We start from the raw sequence: 20,513 nt of genomic DNA, 5'->3' as shown, positions 1-20,513 counted from the left end.
TTCTTTTTACATGATTTGTGACAGCGTCATTTATAAATTTGATTATATCACACTGTAATGATACTGGATTCTTCTTGCCAACTATCTATGGATCAAATAGTTCAGTATTTACATTTGATATATTATACAATATTATACAATATTTACTTCAAAACTCTCAAATGTTTTATGTAAACGATTAAAAACTATTAAATCAGCCGTAATGCATAATCTTTTGAGTTTATCTATTCGTCATCATCACAGTCACTTTCTCTGTCATCACTCCAAGGTTGGTCATCATCGATTTCAGCTTCAAAATATATTATTTCAAGTTCTTCATCATAACTTTGTTCCAATATTCCTGAATAAGTATCGTCAAGAACTGTGTTTGATTCAGCACTTTGTTCCGAGTGTGGATCACTAGTCAACGTATCTGGTAGAGCATTTCCTTCAAACCATTTAGGTACATACCTTCCATCACCATTATCAACCCATCATAGTTTAATGGGTGTAGGTTTTGTGTTGGCTGAGGAGTATGAGCGTGTCTCCACATAATAGATATACATAATTTGCCCTCAACAGATGCTGGGTGATTGTGATTTCACATGGTGGCAATGACGAACAGTTGATCTTCTTGAATTTCTTCTTTCCAGTTGTCATTTTGCGAAGCGATTGGTACCTGGCCTCATTAATACTGTTCATGCTTTTAAACCCATATATCTTGCATACATGGGCAGTGACTGCAGGTTTGTCCATCCTGTCACCACAAAGCGATCGCAATGCAGCAACATGTTTCTTGTCCTTCACTAAATAATATGTAAAATGGGATTGACTTGCCTTTGCGGTAAAATCCAGTATCATTACAGTGTGATATAATCAAATTTATAAATGATGCTGTCACAAATCATGTAAAAAGAAATCCAATAGCCCCTATTGGTTTTATCATATCGTGTATTCTGTTCAGAGTAATGGAATATGAGGAATGTACAATATTTAGTAATTTAATGCATACAGCCAGTAACCTCGATGTCTTTGCTCAATTGTGATTTTACAGTGTGTCGGTAGTTACACTGCATGTAAAATATTCGACCTGGGTTCTGTTAGAGATAAGCAACGATATTTAATTTGGTCCAGTGTTATTAGTGTAACAATTTTAAATTTGACTTGGGCAGTTATAGTAAAATAATGTGCAATGAATAATTGATACAGTAGTCGATCCATTATGGATAAGTAACGGTATTTAATTTGGTCCTGAGTATGTTGCAGATATCACTGTCTAATGTTAGTACAGTAACAATTTTAAATTTGACTTGGGCAGTTATAGTAAAATAATGTGCAGTAATCAATACAGTAGTCGATCCATTATGGATAAGTAACAATATTTAATTCGATTCAGTTTGTTGCGTTTTATCAGATATCACATTCTTATGTTAGTTAGTAAAATAATGTCCAATAATCAATACAGTAGTTGATCCATTGTGGATAAGTAACGACATTTAATTTGGTTCAGTATTATTAATATTAATTAATGTTGCGTTTTATCAGATATCACTGTCTAATATTAGTACAGTAACAATTAAAAGTTTGACTTTGGAGACAACTATTTGTTGTCTCAGCCTACATGTAAAATTACAAAATCAGCAAGGATACTAGGCCTAGGCTAGACTTGCCCCAAGTCTGTATTTTCTTTTTTATTTATTTGTTTTTATTGCGACCGCGATTTTTGTCTGAAAATACAGACTTGTGAAACGCGTATAGAAATCGATTTGTAGACCGCAAACGTCCGATAAGAATGACGTAGGTGATCATACCGTATTTGGCTATATGGGGCGGGCGGTATGTAAATATAGATTTCGAATCAACCAATGATCATCTTGTTTCAAAATGGAAAAGATCGAGTACGTACAGTGCTGAATGTACGAGACGAGACTGTTGATAAAATCGTGTTGCCAAGTTGTTTTTTTATTAATTGTTTAGTCATTGGCCTAGGCCTATGCCTCTTTCGTAGGTCCTACTCAACTCGCACGTATGACCTGCCAAATAAAACGCCAATAAAGTAGGCCTACATACCACCGGCACACAACAAAGCTACACCACACACTACACAGAACAGGACAGGGTCTGGGTGGGAATTAAATCAAATTATCTCCGCGTAATAAATGATATGTTTGATTTGCGGAGAAGCAGCCTATCTTATCAAGACGAGTTTTCATGTTCTTGGGAAAAATCCCATCAAATGTTTACCAAACTACTAGGCATATAAAATCATTTCTAGCCTTCAGAAACTTTCATCAATGTACCAAGTACACGTTGTCTAAACGTAACATAGCGCATGCGCACCATCTTAGTTGTTGAGTCTTTGAACTTCTGAAATATGAATATTAAAACGGTGTACGAGTGAGTAGCCAATCGCATGCAGCTGAAATAGTCAACCGGATAATCGTATGCGCCAAGAATTCTTGATGTCAAACCACGTGACTTGTGCGTGTTTCCCCAGACGGAGTATCCAAAATCAAGTAGTATACGTATGAAACGCCATATGTGCCAAAATATTTATCTTTTTACTAATATTAAGACAAAACTCCGTCTGGAACCCAGACTAGGCCTAGGCCTTCTAGGCTTACTAGTAAACCATATGATTTGCCGACATTGATACTGCCTAGGTAGGCCTAGGCTAATATTAAGTGTAGTAGATACAACGTGTAATCATGATCTACGGTATATACTCACCGTTGTCTTACTTCTTGTGTGAATAATAATAGGTACCGTACTTCGTTTGTTCGTGATTAAGTTTGCCATGCGTGTACTTTTCAAAACGACCGCTAGGTAACGTATCGCAACTATACATAGCCAGCCAATCCCGGATCAAGGATCGATGTTTTCATTCAATTAGGCCCGGTGATTGGATGTGATGTGGATGACATAACCACTAGCCAATCACCAGGCACTAAAATTTAAATATAATTACATCGATAATTAAGGAGATTTATGAAGAAACCACTGCTTAGCCATATATTAAAAACATGATTGTTCTGTGTGTGGACACCGGACACGCTAACAACATACATGGTCAAATGCATAATTTAATATTCTATAGATTAACGCAATTTTTAATGACAGAAGATGGCAGGCAAATATTTGATACTTCAAATATAAAAATTGCATATTTTATTAATATTACCAACTACTTAAAATTACCAGTCGTAAGAAAGTGAACTTTTCGTAGTCCGATTGTTATGAAACTAAAACAGAATTGTTCAGCAATACATTTTTGTTGTCAATTAATCATCGACGCAGACATGTCAATAGAACATTCAGACTGCGCATACGATTTCTACATGGTTACGTTTTGGTCTAAAAAAATGTAGCAGTTGATTCGCAGCGTTCTACAGAGGGCCGCGGTTAGAGACACGGGAGTTCAATGTTTGATTGGCAGCAGTGCTTTAGTATAGGCAAGCGCGTTGTAAAATCGTTTGATGTCGCCGTCGATGCATATCCTTCTAATTCTTTTATCCATGGTTTATCTGAAAAATATTCTTAAATTATATTATTTTGATCGAAATAATGATTTTGATATAAAAATGATTGTTCAAAATGTTACCCTAAAATACAAATCTGCTGTTGGTTATTTTAAGTGTTTTTTTTTGTGTTATTTACTATTCCAAAATAAAGATATATTTCAATTATAAAATAAAAGTCACTCGTTATCGTGAATGTGTTTGTATTATCGACATTGTTGATCACGAATGGAGCCTCGGGCATTTGAGCTGCTGTGTACCGGATAAAGTGAAAAAAACAACATTTTTTTTTAAATGATTCATACTTCATGGATAAACCCATTTTGGGCGAGTTCCTAAGAGTTTGATGATTTGGTACAGCAAACAACTGCTCTCTTTATTTATTGTTTTATCATTCTACTGTGTATTTATTGTCAGTCCGAGTCCGTATCACGTATTTCTAACTCAGCTGAACGCCATAAGACGACATACGCGCTGAGTATATAGCTGAATAGGGGGAAACTGCGGACCTTTAGGGCTGCTGTCTGATCTTATGTACAGGATAAAGTTGCTGTCATTGGTGATGTAATCATTAGTAGCCCACTGCGAATGATATCCAAAAAAGTTTATCCTTGTATCGCTTCACATGAATAAATGCATTTTTACCCCCCTATGTTATGATCCCCACAGGCCCTATGTACAGGCTGTGACCCGGCAGCAATGTCGAATATTGCATCTCACCCTAATACGCACAAACTACATCATCAAACCTTTTGTATCTTTTCACATGAATAAATCTTCCGGGCGCCCGGTCTATGAGCACATTACAAATGACAAAATGCACACATTAATTGTACAAAAGTTCTGAAAATTGTAAAAAATATGTCTTTTTTAAAATGAAAATAACTCTTCAGAATGCACGATGACCCCTAAGTTTTTTAACTTATTCGGGAAGCCATTGAGTTGTAGATATAAATGTATATACACATTAGACGTACAAAATGGTACTGTATTACGTCATCAAATGGCCACTTGAATTTAAAAATTAGGATTTTTTTCCGTTTTGTGTAGGTTATCACATTCAATAGAGCGCATCTCCGCTATTTGAGCTCGATTTTCGCACAAATTTCAGTGTGTGCTTGCTTAATTATTTATCTTTCTCATAAGTTGTCAGTGTTTTCATTTTGATGACGTCATCACGCGTAAAAACTTGAATAACGTAGGTCGTGTAATTTCACCTTCGCCGTAAATTTGAATATCTTACAGCTCTTCAAAATTGAAGGTTACCTTGATGATTTTAATTTATTATGAAAGCTGATGAAATGTAGATATGAATTCATATAAAAACCAAGCCTATCGGATGTTGTGACGTCAACATATGGCCAGATGAAGTTAAAAAGTAGTTTTTTCATCTCTTTCGTCAAAGTTATGCAAATTTCAAAGAGCGCGCATTGCGCTTCTACGTGCCAATTTCTCTTACAATTCTTTTATTTATTTGCTCAATTCATTATCTTTCGAAATTGTCAACTTCAAGTTTATTTTGATAATTCCATCATACCAAAAAATTAGAACATGATGTGGGTCCCGTAATTTCACCTATGCTACACTGTAGATATACACAGTACAGTATATACTGTACATATTGTATATGGCATATAATAGGCACAACTCAGCACTATAAAGCGTATAATAGGATGGCATACATCAACATTTTCCGATTGTATGTTAACATACGTGCATGTTTAAAAAATATGAATGTCAATAAAATGATAAAATTGATCACCTATAATTCGTCAAAGTGACGAATTAAATTCTAGTTTCATTTGGATTTGTCAAACAAAATGATTTATTATTTTAGGCTACGATCGTTTTGCCAACTGCGAGCGGCTAATATTAGAGACGTGTCACTGTGGAAACAATGAATGCGCTAACGAAATTGCTGTACTCGTGCGTAATTAAGAGTGCAATAGAAATTTTGTTTTATATCATGTGATCCACTATCCTGTAATTAAATGAAAATAAGAAAAAAATAAGAATCTACTTAGGTGCGTTATACCATGGAGGAAATATACACCATGGTTATACCGTATAATTTAATACCTGTATGTTTTTTAATTTATAATGCATTTGTAACGTTTTATTTAATTATTGTATAAAACAGTTAATTGATAATACTCCTTTAATAGTTTTAATAGTGTATGTAAAGTGCATTAATTTACTAGTGGAAAATATTAATCTGTGCAGCTGATTTTATAATACAAAATGCTGTTATGAATTTTATAATACCTTTATAAAAACATAGGATTATTGAAAGTAGGTGTAATATAAAGTATAGGAATTAATGCACAAAACGAGGTATTTTTCAGTGGTTACCTAACACATTTAATAGGTTGCTTGTTACTTGTTTGGATATTGATTTATTTTATGATAGTTTAAGGGTAAAATTGTTAAATCTCTATAATGTTCCGATCTTTGTTTATGTTATTGTTGCTTTTTTGAATGTATTATTATACTGTAGTTCATTATGTTTAGATTCAACCTGTTAGTGGCGGTTTCATCGATGTTGGTTGTCAACTGAATAAAATAAATAAAATAGTATTTGGTATTGCACTTAAAAACAAACATTAAACTTTGGAGCCGATCAAGTGGTTTTTTAACAGCATCAAAGGTTTTGTGGTGATGTCTATAAACTGTTTTTAAACAGATCAAAATAATCAAATTAAATCTTTATTTGTTCCATATATAAAAATGTGAACATGGAAAAATTGTTTTCTATGATAGCAGAAACAAAACATTCACAATTACATTATACAAATCAAGCTTAAACATTAAAACAAGCTTTCAATGGTGTGGCAACACACACACACAATCTTTTCGTTGAAACCTGGCCTACAAACATTTGTGTCCTCGAAGAAACCACAGCCACTGATATTATATTTCTTGTATATTATTCTTAAAATAATAATATATTTTCATAAATTAAGTTTTAACTTTTTAATATTTTCAATTAATAAATTCAGTAATATGTATCTTCTACAATGCTTTTCAGGTTGATTCAGTGTTGTGAATGTGTGGTGCCTCTATAATATAAGAAACAATTCTGGCAGTGACAAGAATCATCTGGCAAATAAAAGAAATAAGATGAAGCCTATAGAATACCTAAAAACAATAAAATAACTTACACAAATGTCTTGCACACAAACGGCTGGTTTCCATTTGTGTTGTAGAATGCATTTGGGCCTCATTTCTAATGAGCAGGAGTAATGTTTAAAAACAATGTTTTTTTCTTACCAGCAGAAATATCTTTAAAATGGTTTTAAGATCCCAATTGATTGCAGTTATAAACTGGTATCCATGTGGCAATTTTATCAACTTGACAAAAACAGTAGCAAATATTAAGCTGCAACCTTTAGATTATAAAAACAACTAAATGAAGCCATTAATGAATGAAATGAAGCCAATAGAAATTGTTAACTACAATAATCAACTTTTATTGACCCTTTTTATCAGCTCACAGACTAGTTGATTTTAATAATTCTTATGATATGCAAATAAAGGAACAATAAAAATGCAAATTCTTGTAAAATTGATAAAAAGAAATTTTGGTATCTAAATTTTTTTTTTTGTACAGAATACTGAATAGTCCCACATTCCATATTATGCTTGTTTTATAGATACATCCAAGGATGCCTGCAAATTGACTGGTTGTTGCAGTGATCATTCATTTTGCTTGTTTATACTTTTAATCATTGTCATTCAGCATCCATTTAAACATCATAATTCTACTGTATTAGAACTAGGTAAAAGAAAATAGTTAAAACCAAAGAGTTTATCTGTATTAGATTGTACCAGGGAGTAACAACTCCCTGATTATACTGTATAAATCCAAGCAATCTATTAAAGGTGCTCTAGTGATTTATAATATATTTAGGGTCACTTTGTTTAAACCAAATTTTATACTGTAATTAAATTTCCAACATATATAAGCATATATAAGCATGTATATGAGAATGGCTTTGAATTGAAAGAGGTAATTGCATGTGCTTTTTTGGTTTATCACCAACAGAAACTAGACAATATAAACAATGAGTGCAATCAAGGATAAAAACATGTTTATTATCAGTTATTAAAATAGCTTTAACCATGTAATAATAATAAACTTATTTCTCTATGCTTTAAACATTACTTTTTTTATATAATAATGCCCGAACTTTAGTCGTAGTTCAACTTGAAAAAGTCCTAGTTCGAGCCATTACTTCAAATTCGATTCATAAAAGAAGTAGTTGAAGTTTGCAGTTCGACTTAATGAAGTCGAGCTTTTAGTCTGGGTAACAAAGGCTATATATTGGCCAATAACAAGAGAGTATTTGAGGAGCAGACGAAATTTTGTGCATTGTTATCACTTTCCACGCATCAGGACATATACATGAAAAATAATTGTAATTGTCAATTATAATATTAGAACAAGATCAGTATTAATTTACAAGTGAAGTACTTTTGATTAACAACAAACAAAATCTTCAAAATATGTGTAGAAACCATAACAAGCGCTAGGCCCCTAAACATTCCATCGCATGGTGAATTTCCGCATCTCCCATTGTCGCTATGGCGTGACGCAGTTTAAGTCAGACTTGCGGGAAGAAAATAATTAATGTAATTTGTATACGGTTGTAAATAAACATGATTTGCATTATTATAACATATACCAATGTATATTTAATTAAGTTAATATAAAAATAGATATTTCATTCTTTAATATCTGGCCAATATAACAACTCAATGACTGAACATTTTTTATAAACCTCGTTTAAATACTACTTAGTCGGCGATTTATCCTGCCCCCTCAAGGACTAAAAAAATCTATCAAAATCCGTCTCGATTTAGTCGAGGTTGACCTGATTTAATCGCCGATTTAGTTTTATGAATTAAAATGACGTAATTTTTAAAGTTTTAGCTCGAACTACGACTAAAGTCCGGTTTAAGAATACGGGCGTAAGAGTATTTTGTTTATATTACAAAAAATAAATACAAACTTATTGAACTGACCTGTTTACTGTATTGTATTGACAGTTTTTATTAGTTACAAAATTCATATTCATTCACCTATATTATTATTATTATACAACTTGTGATTTTAAAATACCATAATAATTTTGAAGTTCACCTATTGTAATGTGTTATTGTATCAATCATAATGCAATTTGTGAAAGTTCACTGGCTATGATGTTGCAAATAATGTGCACTATATAATTTCCAATCATGGATCACACTGAGGCTATTCCCCAGGAACTAACTAGTTGAATTGCGATTGTTAACCAGGACCAGCATATCTTAATCCCAAATACATATTTGTGTGCAGAAACAAGCATTTACACAGAGCAACAGTTTTTTGTTCTCCACATCAACTTTTGTTTTTAAAGATGTTCAAACAATAATAATATACCACATTAAATATCAAACAATAATGCATTCTCTCACTTTTTTTAGTCTTGTTGAAAAGGCAATTCACTGCTCAACATTACTTATATAAGCTATGACAGAGGGTCGCATTAACAATGGTGCGGTAGAAAGTACTTCAACAGTATGTATGCTGCATGTACTGTCCCATAATTCAAACTTCAATAATCTTCACTATGTCGACCTTTTTTCAGTTTTACTTCAAATCTGAAATTTAAAATGAGAACAGATTGAATATGCAGCATATTGCATAGAGTTAACTTTAATAATATTATATTTGAAAATAAATTGGATCAACACCAACAAAGAACACTAAAACCATTTTGATTTTGTTTTTCTTCAAATAAATTATGGATCTAACTATCCATTCCATTGGTCTATTGGTGGTTATTTTTTTTACATAATATAATAGATACTATTATTAGATCCATCTAGTGGTCAATTGGCAGCATTATTCTAATCAACCAATTCAGAACATGCAAAAAAAAACAATCAATAAGGACTTTACAGGACAGCGCTAAGCATGTCTTAAATGTTTAATGTGGTGAATTTAAACCTGTGACTTGCAGTCTAACTGGACTGAATTGTGCATGTGTGGATGGCACGCCCCTTCGTCTGTCCACAGTACTACACCAGGGTAACCCCCTACTCTATCGAAAGATGAACCTCAACTGAAAAAATTTGAATTAGGCCCTCTACGGACCCAAAGCAGCCAGAAGTGTAGCGCCTACCAGCTCAGCACACCTGGAGACGATCCTCTACTCTTTTTTTAATAGTTCTTTAACATGAACTATATGTACAAGAAATAACTTTATGCCCCATTCGAAGCATGAGGCAATGTAGTAAACCATCAGTATGCTACAGATGCTTGACCTTAATATTCCCTTATCATTATATCATACTCCGGTCTATACAGCACCAGAAGTAGTGTTAACAGACGGTTTCCCATCCCAAAACGCCAACGGGCCTAACATTGCTTAACTTCAGTGATCGGACAAGAACCGGTGTTTCAATTCAGCATGGCTGTATGTCCATGACAGCACTATATCCAAATGTATGCTACAAAACTGTGATTACCTGTGTTTATTTTTGTTTTTCCTCTTCTTGTGTGAACTGCTTTTCTTACTACTACTGTGGCTACTATGTTCATTTGTATTACTATTATGGATCATAGTTTCTAGATCATGACCATCAGGGTCTATCATATCAAACTTGCTTTGTGAACCATCTGTAGTTGCACTTACAGATTCTCTTGCTTCACCTTCGTAAAAACAAATAATTTAAACAAATTATGTTTTATAACTAAAGGAGTGCTTGCTTTACTCCCCCATAGATGTACAGTATGGTTCTTGAAAACTGTGAAGTTTAATGCTTATGATATAACAAATAATGAATGAAATTATTTGCCCCATTGCATGAATGTAAAATACTCATTATTTGTTTTATAACACACCTACTTTTACATTCCATAAGGCAGTAATCCAATTGGATGCAGAGTAGAACAATTATAGAGGGCGTGATACTACAGGTGAATTTTTAAATGCACAGTTAACGCTGACAGCCTAGCCTCGCACGTCACTGCAACACAACAGTTCTTTGATCCAAAGAATTTCTTTAATTAACCGTCTCTTAACAACAAAATGACTCAAATCAAAGCCAAATTGTTTACTAATGTACTGTATAATGTAGGAGGCATCTAGCTTTTTAGGCTTGTAATTCATTCCTGTCACCTTTTGGTGCTTTATATTTTGTATAGTTTTTAATTTTCACTCATTTGTTCTTGAGAATAGATCCATGATGATGATCAACATTCATAAATTCTCTTTTTATGTAAGTTCCATTAGATTTGAATAAAGCTGAACTGACAGTCATTTACTTCCTAAAAACAAGCAATTTAGTTGAAGTTTTCACTAAACAACAACAATTAAACCGAGCCAGAATAGACTATAAGAACCTAAAAAGAGGTACTTCAATTGCTTAAATTGCAACTTACGTTTATCAACTGATGACTGATCAGATAAACCACTACATGCCTGAAAGAATAAATGAAGCTAAATTTGTTATATTATCTTATCAGTAAAATCCGTAAACAACACAGCCAAAACCTATTTACAGTAGAGAGTGCCTATTAAGAGATTTGCAATCATCACAAAATTATTATTAATTCATTGTTTCAATTTACTTACCAAGTGCGAGGTTATTGATGACTTTGAAAATAAACGATCAGCTTCTTTAAACTTCCTGTTTCTTTTGTCAGTTTTGCTGTTGGTATTCCTGTTAATGAACCAGAATTTATAGTATTAACTTGTGCAATTAAAATGTTGTGATAATATTATAAATGATATTAATTATAAGCCTATGGGCTATTTATTGGCAAGGTATATCAAGGAAAAAAATACCCATGGGGAGGCCTACGGTACCCTTTTATATGAACAACTTACTAATTAGTTATGATATTTATAGTCATGTCATGCTGAAATCCACCTCAAATAAATGTATTAACAATTAAAAAGATCTAACTTTCTATTAATAAAAATTAAAAATTGGAAGTTTGATGTTGTTTATAGTTTATTTTTACAATCTATCTATTAACGAAAACACAATTTTCGTTTTGCTTTGCCATTGCGATCCCCATGTTTTGTTATCGTCTATCCAGATATGAGTAGAACGCCGCGAGAGATCCATACTTGTCATGAGAGGTGCCCTACAGCACAGGAAGAAAATACTGCAACTTCTTCCTACAATCTGGCTTCGTAGCTGTTACCTTTTTTAGCTTTGTAACCTCAATAAACAACTTTCAATGAGCTACATTCTGAAGGTCGTAGGGAGTTCGTAACATTAATAAACCTTCCATATTCTTAGTGAAAATTAATGTGTGAATTTGGAATGGCAGAGGACTAAGTTGTAAATTTACTAAAAAATATATATTTTTTAATCATAATTGTTTCCTTCGTGCGCAAATAGACAATACTCACACAGATAATACAACTGAATAACCGATACTTGAGGTATAACAATGAATTAACTGTATTAACAAAACAAACAGTAACGCATTCGTGATAAACAACAACAATGAGATGACATACATAAACAGCCAAACTGGCGTGACTACCTTTAGCTTTTTATTCTTTTTCTCCCAAAAAAACGAAGGGAAAGTAAGCCCATAGGCATAATAACAATAAAGTACTAGTGGTCCAATAAACAAATCTGGAAGCAAGCATACATGTGTAGTGAAAAATAAACAAGCTATCATCGGGTAGACTGCCCTCCAGCTTTGGAGATTATTCTGCCCCACAACTTGGTATACTTCAGCAGTCACTTATCTAACACATAATCGTTCTCAGGAATGTGGTAATCATCGTCGCTGTTCCGAGTCATCTTGGTAATATAGTTGACGCCGGTGCGATTAGATGGTGATGATGGAACCTGCTCATTCAGTACGTTTGAATTTGTACGCCTTACTACGTAACTGAGATCCGATAAACATTTGAATGTCGCACCAAGTGCCATCAACTGACGTTAAGAGATAATGATGACGGGCCTTTGACTTGTTACGATCGGCTAAGACGTACTGTACACAAGATCGCATACTTCAATATTGGAGCTTATTGGAAAATGACGAATTGGAGCCTTGATCTTTCGCTATGTGCATGATTGGTTAACAACATTTGTGCTATGTGACTGTCTGACAGAGGAATTTGGTCATTAGTAAACTGGTCGCATTGCGTCCACATCTCCCTAGACGAAGGGTCACATGTGCATAGTCGAGAATTTAAGCGAGCAATGGTGGTAGCCGTGAGCATAGTTGGGTTGATCCACTGTCACAAGTGACATTTGGGTTGATCCACTGTCACAAGTGACATTGTATATATTGTGCTAGTCTAGTTTTACTTTCCCTTTGTTGTGGCTATTTACCATTGTTCACCAGTGGTTCAAATGATTTACATGTCCGAAAGAGCCATCAAGACACCCACCATTCGGTTCTTGTGTAAGGAGTTCGTCTTCCACTTCACAGACAGCTTTATCGGCGATTGGGTTCTTATTTGGGTTTTTTGTTCTTCTGTTTGCTGAGATATCTTGCTGAGATATGCTCCACAGAGGCATCCATGTCGTGAACGATCGTTTTTAGCTGATGGCACGAAGGATGGTCAAAACGCAGATGAAGTGCTGTTGGGTGGATTAGGTGTAAACACAGGGCTTTCGTGGAAAAACCGTTTAAGCACTTTCGGTTTGAACGTCTAACAGATTAGCAAGATATGATGTTTTGTTGGGGCCAAAAGTGAGATGGTTGAGATGCTTCTGATCGAGTGGTGTTCAGACGAAGTTGAAGGCGGGGGAGCCATATATGCATGTTGTGCCATCGACCATTACCACCTGACCGGCGAGTAGCTTAACGTCAAGGTTCTTAACGACGAGGCTGTTGAAAGTCAAGTCTTTACTGTCACATGAAAAGGTGACGTTTATCTCAAACATAACCTACACAGTAACTGTGAAGAACAATCAGCCTGGTGCGCTGAATGATTGCTGGGCTTAATCTGGAAGCCGAGGAAACGTGCGGTTGACTCGCGAATGATGTTGCCAGTAGCAATAGTAATATGAACAGTATTTTGATAAAATACTAATGTGTTATGATATCGGCGCATTGTAAGCCGGTTGGATGGCTGAATGGGTAGTGCCTGGGTCTTGCAATTTAATGCTGTAGCGTTAGGCTAGGGTTCAAACTCATTGTTGTTATTTTTTTCTTTTTTTTTTAGATTACTCACCATCGTCTTTTCTCACCATTTTCCTAGAGGGAAGTTATGAAGGCTGGAGTCCGGCCAAATTAGGATAACCGATGTGTAGGGCGAAAATTGACGTATTCTAGCCTTTATAGGATTTTAATTAGCGAAAAATACATTGTTTGCGTACAATGGTGTATATTAACTGTACGAACCACCCTACGATCGACACATAGATAATTATCATAACAATACATCGTAGGCTACGTTCGTAGAACAATGACCTACAATCTACCTAAATGTTATTGTTATGCATACGAAACAGTAATTTCTTTCTTAATTTAATACCATGTGCAAATCTGTAAAAACTAACATGCTAACATCACACTGTTAAATGTATCCCGGGACATCATTGTTGGTTTTTTTTGTAACAAACCAGATTATTTCAGCCTGTATAATTTTTAATTAAAACTACAAATAAATATGTTTAAATGGTTTTTGAAAAAATTATGTTAGAAAAAACACTGAATATTTAGAATTAGGTTATCATTTTTTTTTTAAACTGATTTTGGTTGAAGAAAATGATTTGCACATTTGTAGAATGTCTTTTGCACCTTTAACATAAAAACAATTTTTGTTGTACAGTATTTTAGGGCGTGTGGCTCAGTGTGTTGGACGTTGGACTACTGATCGTGAGTGAGACCGAGGTTCGAATCCAACTCTCGTCGCATTGCTTGTATCCGTAGACAAGATACTTTACTTACGTTTGCCTCTCTCCACCCAGGTGTATAAATAGGTACCCAGTTAGATCAAGACACAACTTTGCGCTGATTACTAGCTGCATTATTGAAGTATGTTTCCATACATGTTTGATCCAAAAAAATGACTGGGGTAATAATGTTCAGCGCATTGAGAGCTTGCTTATATGCGCTATATAAGAATGAACTATTATTATTATTTTATAATATAATGATCAAACAATTGTTCAAATTGTTTTTAATCATACATCATTCATACAGTTATCAATTTAATAAGAAACATTTTACAGTTTTCTGAAATCCCCTGAACGCTATGTTATTTTTGTTTTTTACGCTTGGCTGGTCATGTTTGTCTGATGGCTTCAGTACCCACCAGGCGAAAATTTGTCCTAATACTTCACGGTCACTCACCACCACCGCCGCGCAGTGGGTGAATGTTTTTAAATTGGGTATGCTCAAGAGGTGCGAAAGTGCAGTAGCGCCGGTCTACAAAATTATGTTTGGGTAGACTTCATCATCCATGTGTCGTGTAATGTCTGTCTCTCTGTGCAGTCTACCTCTACTATCTCCATCATATTGAAATAACAAAGAGACGCTGTCGTGTAACGTCTGTCTCTCTGTGCAGTCTACCTCTGCTATCTCCATCATATTGAAATAACAAAGAGACGCTGTCGTGTAACGTCTGTCTCTCTGTGCAGTCTACCTCTGCTATCTCCATCATATTGAAATAACAAAGAGACGCTGTCGTGTAACGTCTGTCTCTCTGTGCAGTCTAGCTCTGCTATCTCCATCATATTGAAATAACAAAGAGATGCCTGGTACAACGAAACAAGTTGACGAAAAATGGAGCTTGAAGTAAACAACATGATAACGAACAAAATAAATGCTTGGAGATCGACAAATGGACCTTTTAGTTGAACTTTACGCTTTCGGCAAAATGATTATTTGATTATCTATTTTATCATACCGTATTGTTCCTAATAAACGCCCCGCCCCTAATAAATGGCCCCCCTTCATATTTTGTTAACACACCTTAGTGCCCAATCTATATAAACAGAGGATTCTCACGTTTAGAATTGGTTTTGAGCCCGGAAAGTCACATTTTTCAGCGACTGTGATAACGATGTACGCCAACAGCGTGACAAACAAGTAGGCCTACACCGGGCGCGTAGGGTAATTCACGCGTGTAGTATAGTAGGACACTGGACGTTTTTTTTAATTCGCGACAACATACATCGCTGGTCTTTAAAAACCAGGAAAACAACGTGGATCAGACAATCGCATGTTTATTCACACAACACGGAATTGATACAAGGCGTCTGGTTCATGAAGACCTTTAGAGTTGTTAAAACTTTTCATCAAGTTGAGGGCGGATGTCAATAAACTACGATAAACACGCTGTGTCTGTGAAGGACGACAACGAAGAACGCTGCATGCATCGTCGGCCATAAACGCAGGCACAGTTGCATAGCAGGGGGTTTGGAGGTACCCTGTGAACTTATTTGTTGCACACCGAAAAAAACATTGATTGACCGTCTGAAGCAACTAACTTGTTTAGGGTAGGCCTAGCCTAGCTAGGCCTAGGCTAGGTAGGCCTCATATAGGGCCTAGGCTCTATTTATGATTTTTACATTTTACCCCTAACAAACGCCCCCCCCCCCCCTTTCAAAAAATGCAACGCCCCGAGGGCGTTTATTAGGAACTATACGGTATGTCATAGCCAAAATGGCTAAAGTAGCCGTTTTTTATTTTTCGCCAATCTCTAAGCGTTTTCGCCCATGGCGACTTGGCAATTGGCCAGTGCGAGCCCAGCTATCAGTATAAAGTGTAAATTGTATAGGATCTAGAGTGAGAACATACAAAACATCAATGATAAAAATCACTAAAGATTGTGTATTTGAACCTAAAAACAATGTCGACTTGTTGACAACAACGACAACAATTTGATTACACGGTAATGTGTGGAAGAATTGGGTTTTTCATAAAAATGTGACCTTCATGATTTGACTCAAATTTGACTTAATACTAAATAAAAACAAACTTGTTGGTAAGGTAACGATCCCATCCACGAATTATATTTCCATACAGTGCTGTGTCTTCTAAGTAACTCCCTTCAAACGCATAAATTTGACGTTCCAGATTAGCAAGAGTTTCCTATAAAAAAAAGTGAATGAAGTTTCAATTAAAGCTAGGCCTAGATGTTGACTGGGCAAAGTAAGTTCTGAAAATAGGGAGTTTCTTTTAGTTAACAATACTGAAACATGTGCACCTATAAGGTTTTTTTCTATATGCACGCGCAGATAGTAATCACTACTTTACCTTCTCTGATCCAATATCTATTGGTTTCTAATTTATAGTCAATCTAAGAATTTCAGAAAAAATGCATGTAGTTACGATATGCAACCATAATTTCATAAATCAATGTTAGGTCCACAACTACATATATACTGTACGTGCATCTGCTGGCTAAGTATACTGCTTTCGCCATTTAAGAGATCTGCCACCAACAAAAAATGACCCGACAATAACAATAGGTCTACTGAGAGCGATAGCCTAATATTATATTTTTGATCTTTGATATAATTTCATTTAAATTTATACCAAATTTTGCCCATATTTTGGTGCATTACAGTTCTGAATAATTAACAGACAAACAGTACAAATATAATTTTTATAGCAAAAATCGTCCAAATGTTAAAAATGATGAATTTAGAAAAAAAAAAATTTAAACCAAACGAGAGTATCTATGGCACACCCATAGTGCCTTTAATAGGAGAAAAATTAGTATTGAACAACAGCAGATCGTTATCATTTTGACGCTTCTTCTTACTTTGATCGTTTTAACATAATGAGCCTTTGATAATATATTAAATATGATTTTATTAAACATGTATTGTCCCTTTGACTAATTCCAAAAAAAAAAAGAAAAAAAAAGATTGCGTAAAAAAGTGCATCATTTTGAAGTATCATAATAGTTATTAACTTTCACCGAAAATTAGTCGAAAAAAAAATCATGTAACTGAAATACAGACGTTTTTTTGTTCAAAAAATAACTTTGACTTCCAGTCAAAGTTTTCGATCAAAACATATCTCATAATGCAACGCGCTTGTTTGGCTACTCTGTATGCATAATCATAAAACTTTTTCGCAATTTGTGTGAAAACACCTTCTCACCCGTGACGAGTTGTAAACAATCCTAATTAGCATCATGCATAATGCATACTCGTTATTTGAAATCTTTGTTTACTTTCGCTCACGACGATTTTCCAGACAAAATGTAATCAAATTAATTTACCTGTTAATTATGTAAACTTTTTGTTTTTGGCTCGAATTTTCGACTTAAAATGAATAACTTTAATATTACTTTGATATGGCCAATTTAAATTTAGAATATTTTGACCTTCATTTTTTGTGTTTCAAGGGACAATACATCTTTAAGCATAGATAGAAATGGTTTAATTAATTATTTTAGTACATACGAAATAATGTACAGTATGCGAATATAAATGTATTGTTTGGTGATTAAAAGGTTTTTTTTTTTTCATAATTTATTTAATCATGGTACTACTATATGATTTCAAAATATTATTTAAGCTTTATATAAATATTTCCCACTAAGTTTGCTCGGACTGTACTACTAATAAGTTAACTATGACCATGTACACTAATGCAATTTGGGGATGTAATTGTTGGATAATTGTATTCATTCACACATATAATATTTAATATTTATTTATATTAAGGCTGTGACAACTGGGTTTTCATAATTAACAATTACAAGTATCTACTCTTGTTTGGTAGGTATTTGCAACATTCCGAGTCTCGTTTGTTTCCGTTTGGTGTTTAGTAGGACCCTCTCATGGGACCATTGCAGGTATGTGACCAAAACGGCCGCCAACATTTTCTATGGGACACCAATACTGCCACAGGAACAACAAGCTAATGCAGTAATATGAACGTACAGTAAAGCCTACAGTATGAAACCAATAAAATAAAAGAATTAACATATTTTTTAGTTACGTTTTTTAAAAAATAATGTTTATTATAATCATTCACCATTCTAAGCGCAATATAAATTTAATTAACATAAAAAAAACATGGTACGTCAATTATTGAAGTTCAAATAGGCAAAACAAATATGAACGTACTGTAATAATATTAATATATGTTATGTAGTAAAGCTATTTATAAATATTGTTATTTATTAGGTCCATACTGAATTCAATAACATATGAAATTGTGTAATAATACCTTTTAATATTATACCAATAAATCATTTTAAATAAAGTTGTGTCCTATTGTCTTACAATTATGTGTATCAACAAAACCTCTGCGGGGCTAATTGTTTTGAATTTATGTTAGATGTTAGCGCATTAACCGTGTATTATCTGTGGAGCTCCACGTATTGGCGTCATCTAACATTACATAAAGACAATAATCTATTATTTGCACAGATATGCCACACACTTTTTGGTGCTTACGTTTTCCGTTAAAATGGAGTTTTTATCAACATGAACACTTGTATTGAATGCCAACAATCGAGAATCAAGATGGATTGCTATGTGAGGAGTGTGACAGATGGCAAAAAATTGAATTTAATAAATATATTATATTAAATTACTATGGTATTTAAATATTTATTGAACTTAATTATACAGTATAGTCAGGCAGCATTTGTCACTATATTAACTTTACTTCATATATTTAGCCAAGTTTGATTTTTCACTTTTAAGTGATCAAGGACATCACAAGACACAACTTCCAACTTGTTGTCCAAATTCTAAACGCGTTTTTCATTCGCTGGGGGCGCTTTTTCAAAATGGCCGCCTATGCTATCAAGTACTTATATCTCGGCAACCACTAATCGTAGAGACTTGGTTTTAGTCTTAAAATGTTCGTAAGGTACATAATTCTATTCACTATAATGGAACATTTTGCCCTAAAATGACCGTAAATACTATTTCTGACCATTTGACCTTTAACCTAATCTTATCATATCTCAATAACTATTGGTCAGAAAGAGTTGATATTTATCCCAAATTGTTCAGAAAATACATGTTTCTATTTGCTTTAATGCAAAGGTTTGTTTCAAGATGGCTGGAAAAACCATATCTAACCTTTGACCATAACCTGTCTGTGTGATATCCACAACATGTTGGTTATAGATAACATTTTTCGACAGATTGCTCAGAACATCCATATTTGTAACACATTATTGATTTTTGAATTATTGATGCTTTAAAACATTCACTTAAGCTTGGAAATTAAAGTTTTAAAATAAATAAAAGCCACTCATTATCTCCATACATAATCCTAGCCTGTGATTGGCTGAAAGTTCAAGCAGATTAGATTTCATGAGTTTAAATGGTAAGTGTTTTTTAAACCGATTTAAACAGTGTTTGCTGGGAAATCATACTTATTATTAGTACATATACATTTACTTGTATAATAATGTACCTATGCTGATATAAATATTGTACAGAGGCCTTAGTTAAATAGTTATAAACTATAGTTCCAGCCTAGGCCTTGTCGCTAACACCTAGCAAACAATGCTAGCCTGGTGAGATCCCTGTGGAACTCAGTGACAAGCCAACTCAGTGCCTGGCATGGTAACCTCCGATGATGTCAGTCAAACGATTGAAAAGCAAGACCAATTAGGAAAAGAAGCATTGGATAAATTTGTGACTTCACGAATGGTTGAAAAAACCGTAACATTTTGGGACCCTCAAAAGAAAAACAACTTCTCTTATTTCAAGCATGTAGGAGCAGTGGTGAAAACCAAAATTAATGGTCAACTAGTTTCAATTAAGCAAGAGAGAAAGCTGCTGTCTAGATTGTTAGTTGTGGCGAAGAGCAGGCCAGAGTTCGCTCTAAAGGATGTCTTAGGCAACTATGAGTTCAATAGCACTCCACCATCAAATTTCCATCCAGATGGAAGAATGATAATGCTTTCTGGAAAATCCAAGGTATTGCAGTCAATAACAGAACTCCCTCTACCAGATAATGTCAGCAGGCCTGTACAGAAAGATGATAAAAAGCAGCATCAATCCCAATTATTGATGGCATGTGTGTCATCAATATGGTAAAAAAGGTGTCTGATAAGT

General features: G+C 34.2%; 2 protein-coding genes across 4 annotated transcripts in view; one reads left to right on the top strand and one right to left on the bottom strand.

Moving 5' to 3' along the window:
* Window positions 1-18,614, top strand: part of LOC140054170 (osteopetrosis-associated transmembrane protein 1-like) — a 95,957-nt gene extending 77,343 nt beyond the window's left edge. For 2 of the 3 annotated variants that reach the window (XM_072099061.1, XM_072099062.1), the window contains one exon: window positions 18,211-18,614. In XM_072099061.1, coding sequence (XP_071955162.1) covers window positions 18,211-18,365 — 155 coding nt within the window. In that variant the 3' untranslated portion in view covers window positions 18,366-18,614. Of the gene's footprint in view, window positions 1-6,525; window positions 7,467-18,210 lie in introns of those variants that run through there. The other variant, XM_072099063.1, reaches the window with a different exon arrangement.
* The window catches only part of LOC140054171 (chromatin modification-related protein MEAF6-like), a 28,061-nt gene continuing 15,119 nt past the window's right edge, over window positions 7,572-20,513 (bottom strand). The window contains exons 2-6 of the mRNA XM_072099065.1: window positions 16,451-16,563; window positions 11,120-11,207; window positions 10,927-10,966; window positions 10,011-10,194; window positions 7,572-9,140 (exon numbers count right to left, since the gene is read on the bottom strand). Coding sequence (XP_071955166.1) covers window positions 9,095-9,140; window positions 10,011-10,194; window positions 10,927-10,966; window positions 11,120-11,207; window positions 16,451-16,563 — 471 coding nt within the window. The 3' untranslated portion in view covers window positions 7,572-9,094. The remainder of the gene's footprint in view (window positions 9,141-10,010; window positions 10,195-10,926; window positions 10,967-11,119; window positions 11,208-16,450; window positions 16,564-20,513) is intronic.

This window comes from Antedon mediterranea, chromosome 7, assembly GCF_964355755.1.
Source record: "Antedon mediterranea chromosome 7, ecAntMedi1.1, whole genome shotgun sequence".
NCBI lineage: Eukaryota > Metazoa > Echinodermata > Crinoidea > Comatulida > Antedonidae > Antedon > Antedon mediterranea.
Note: the sequence above shows the minus strand (reverse complement) of the source record. Positions and strands in the feature narration are given on the sequence as shown.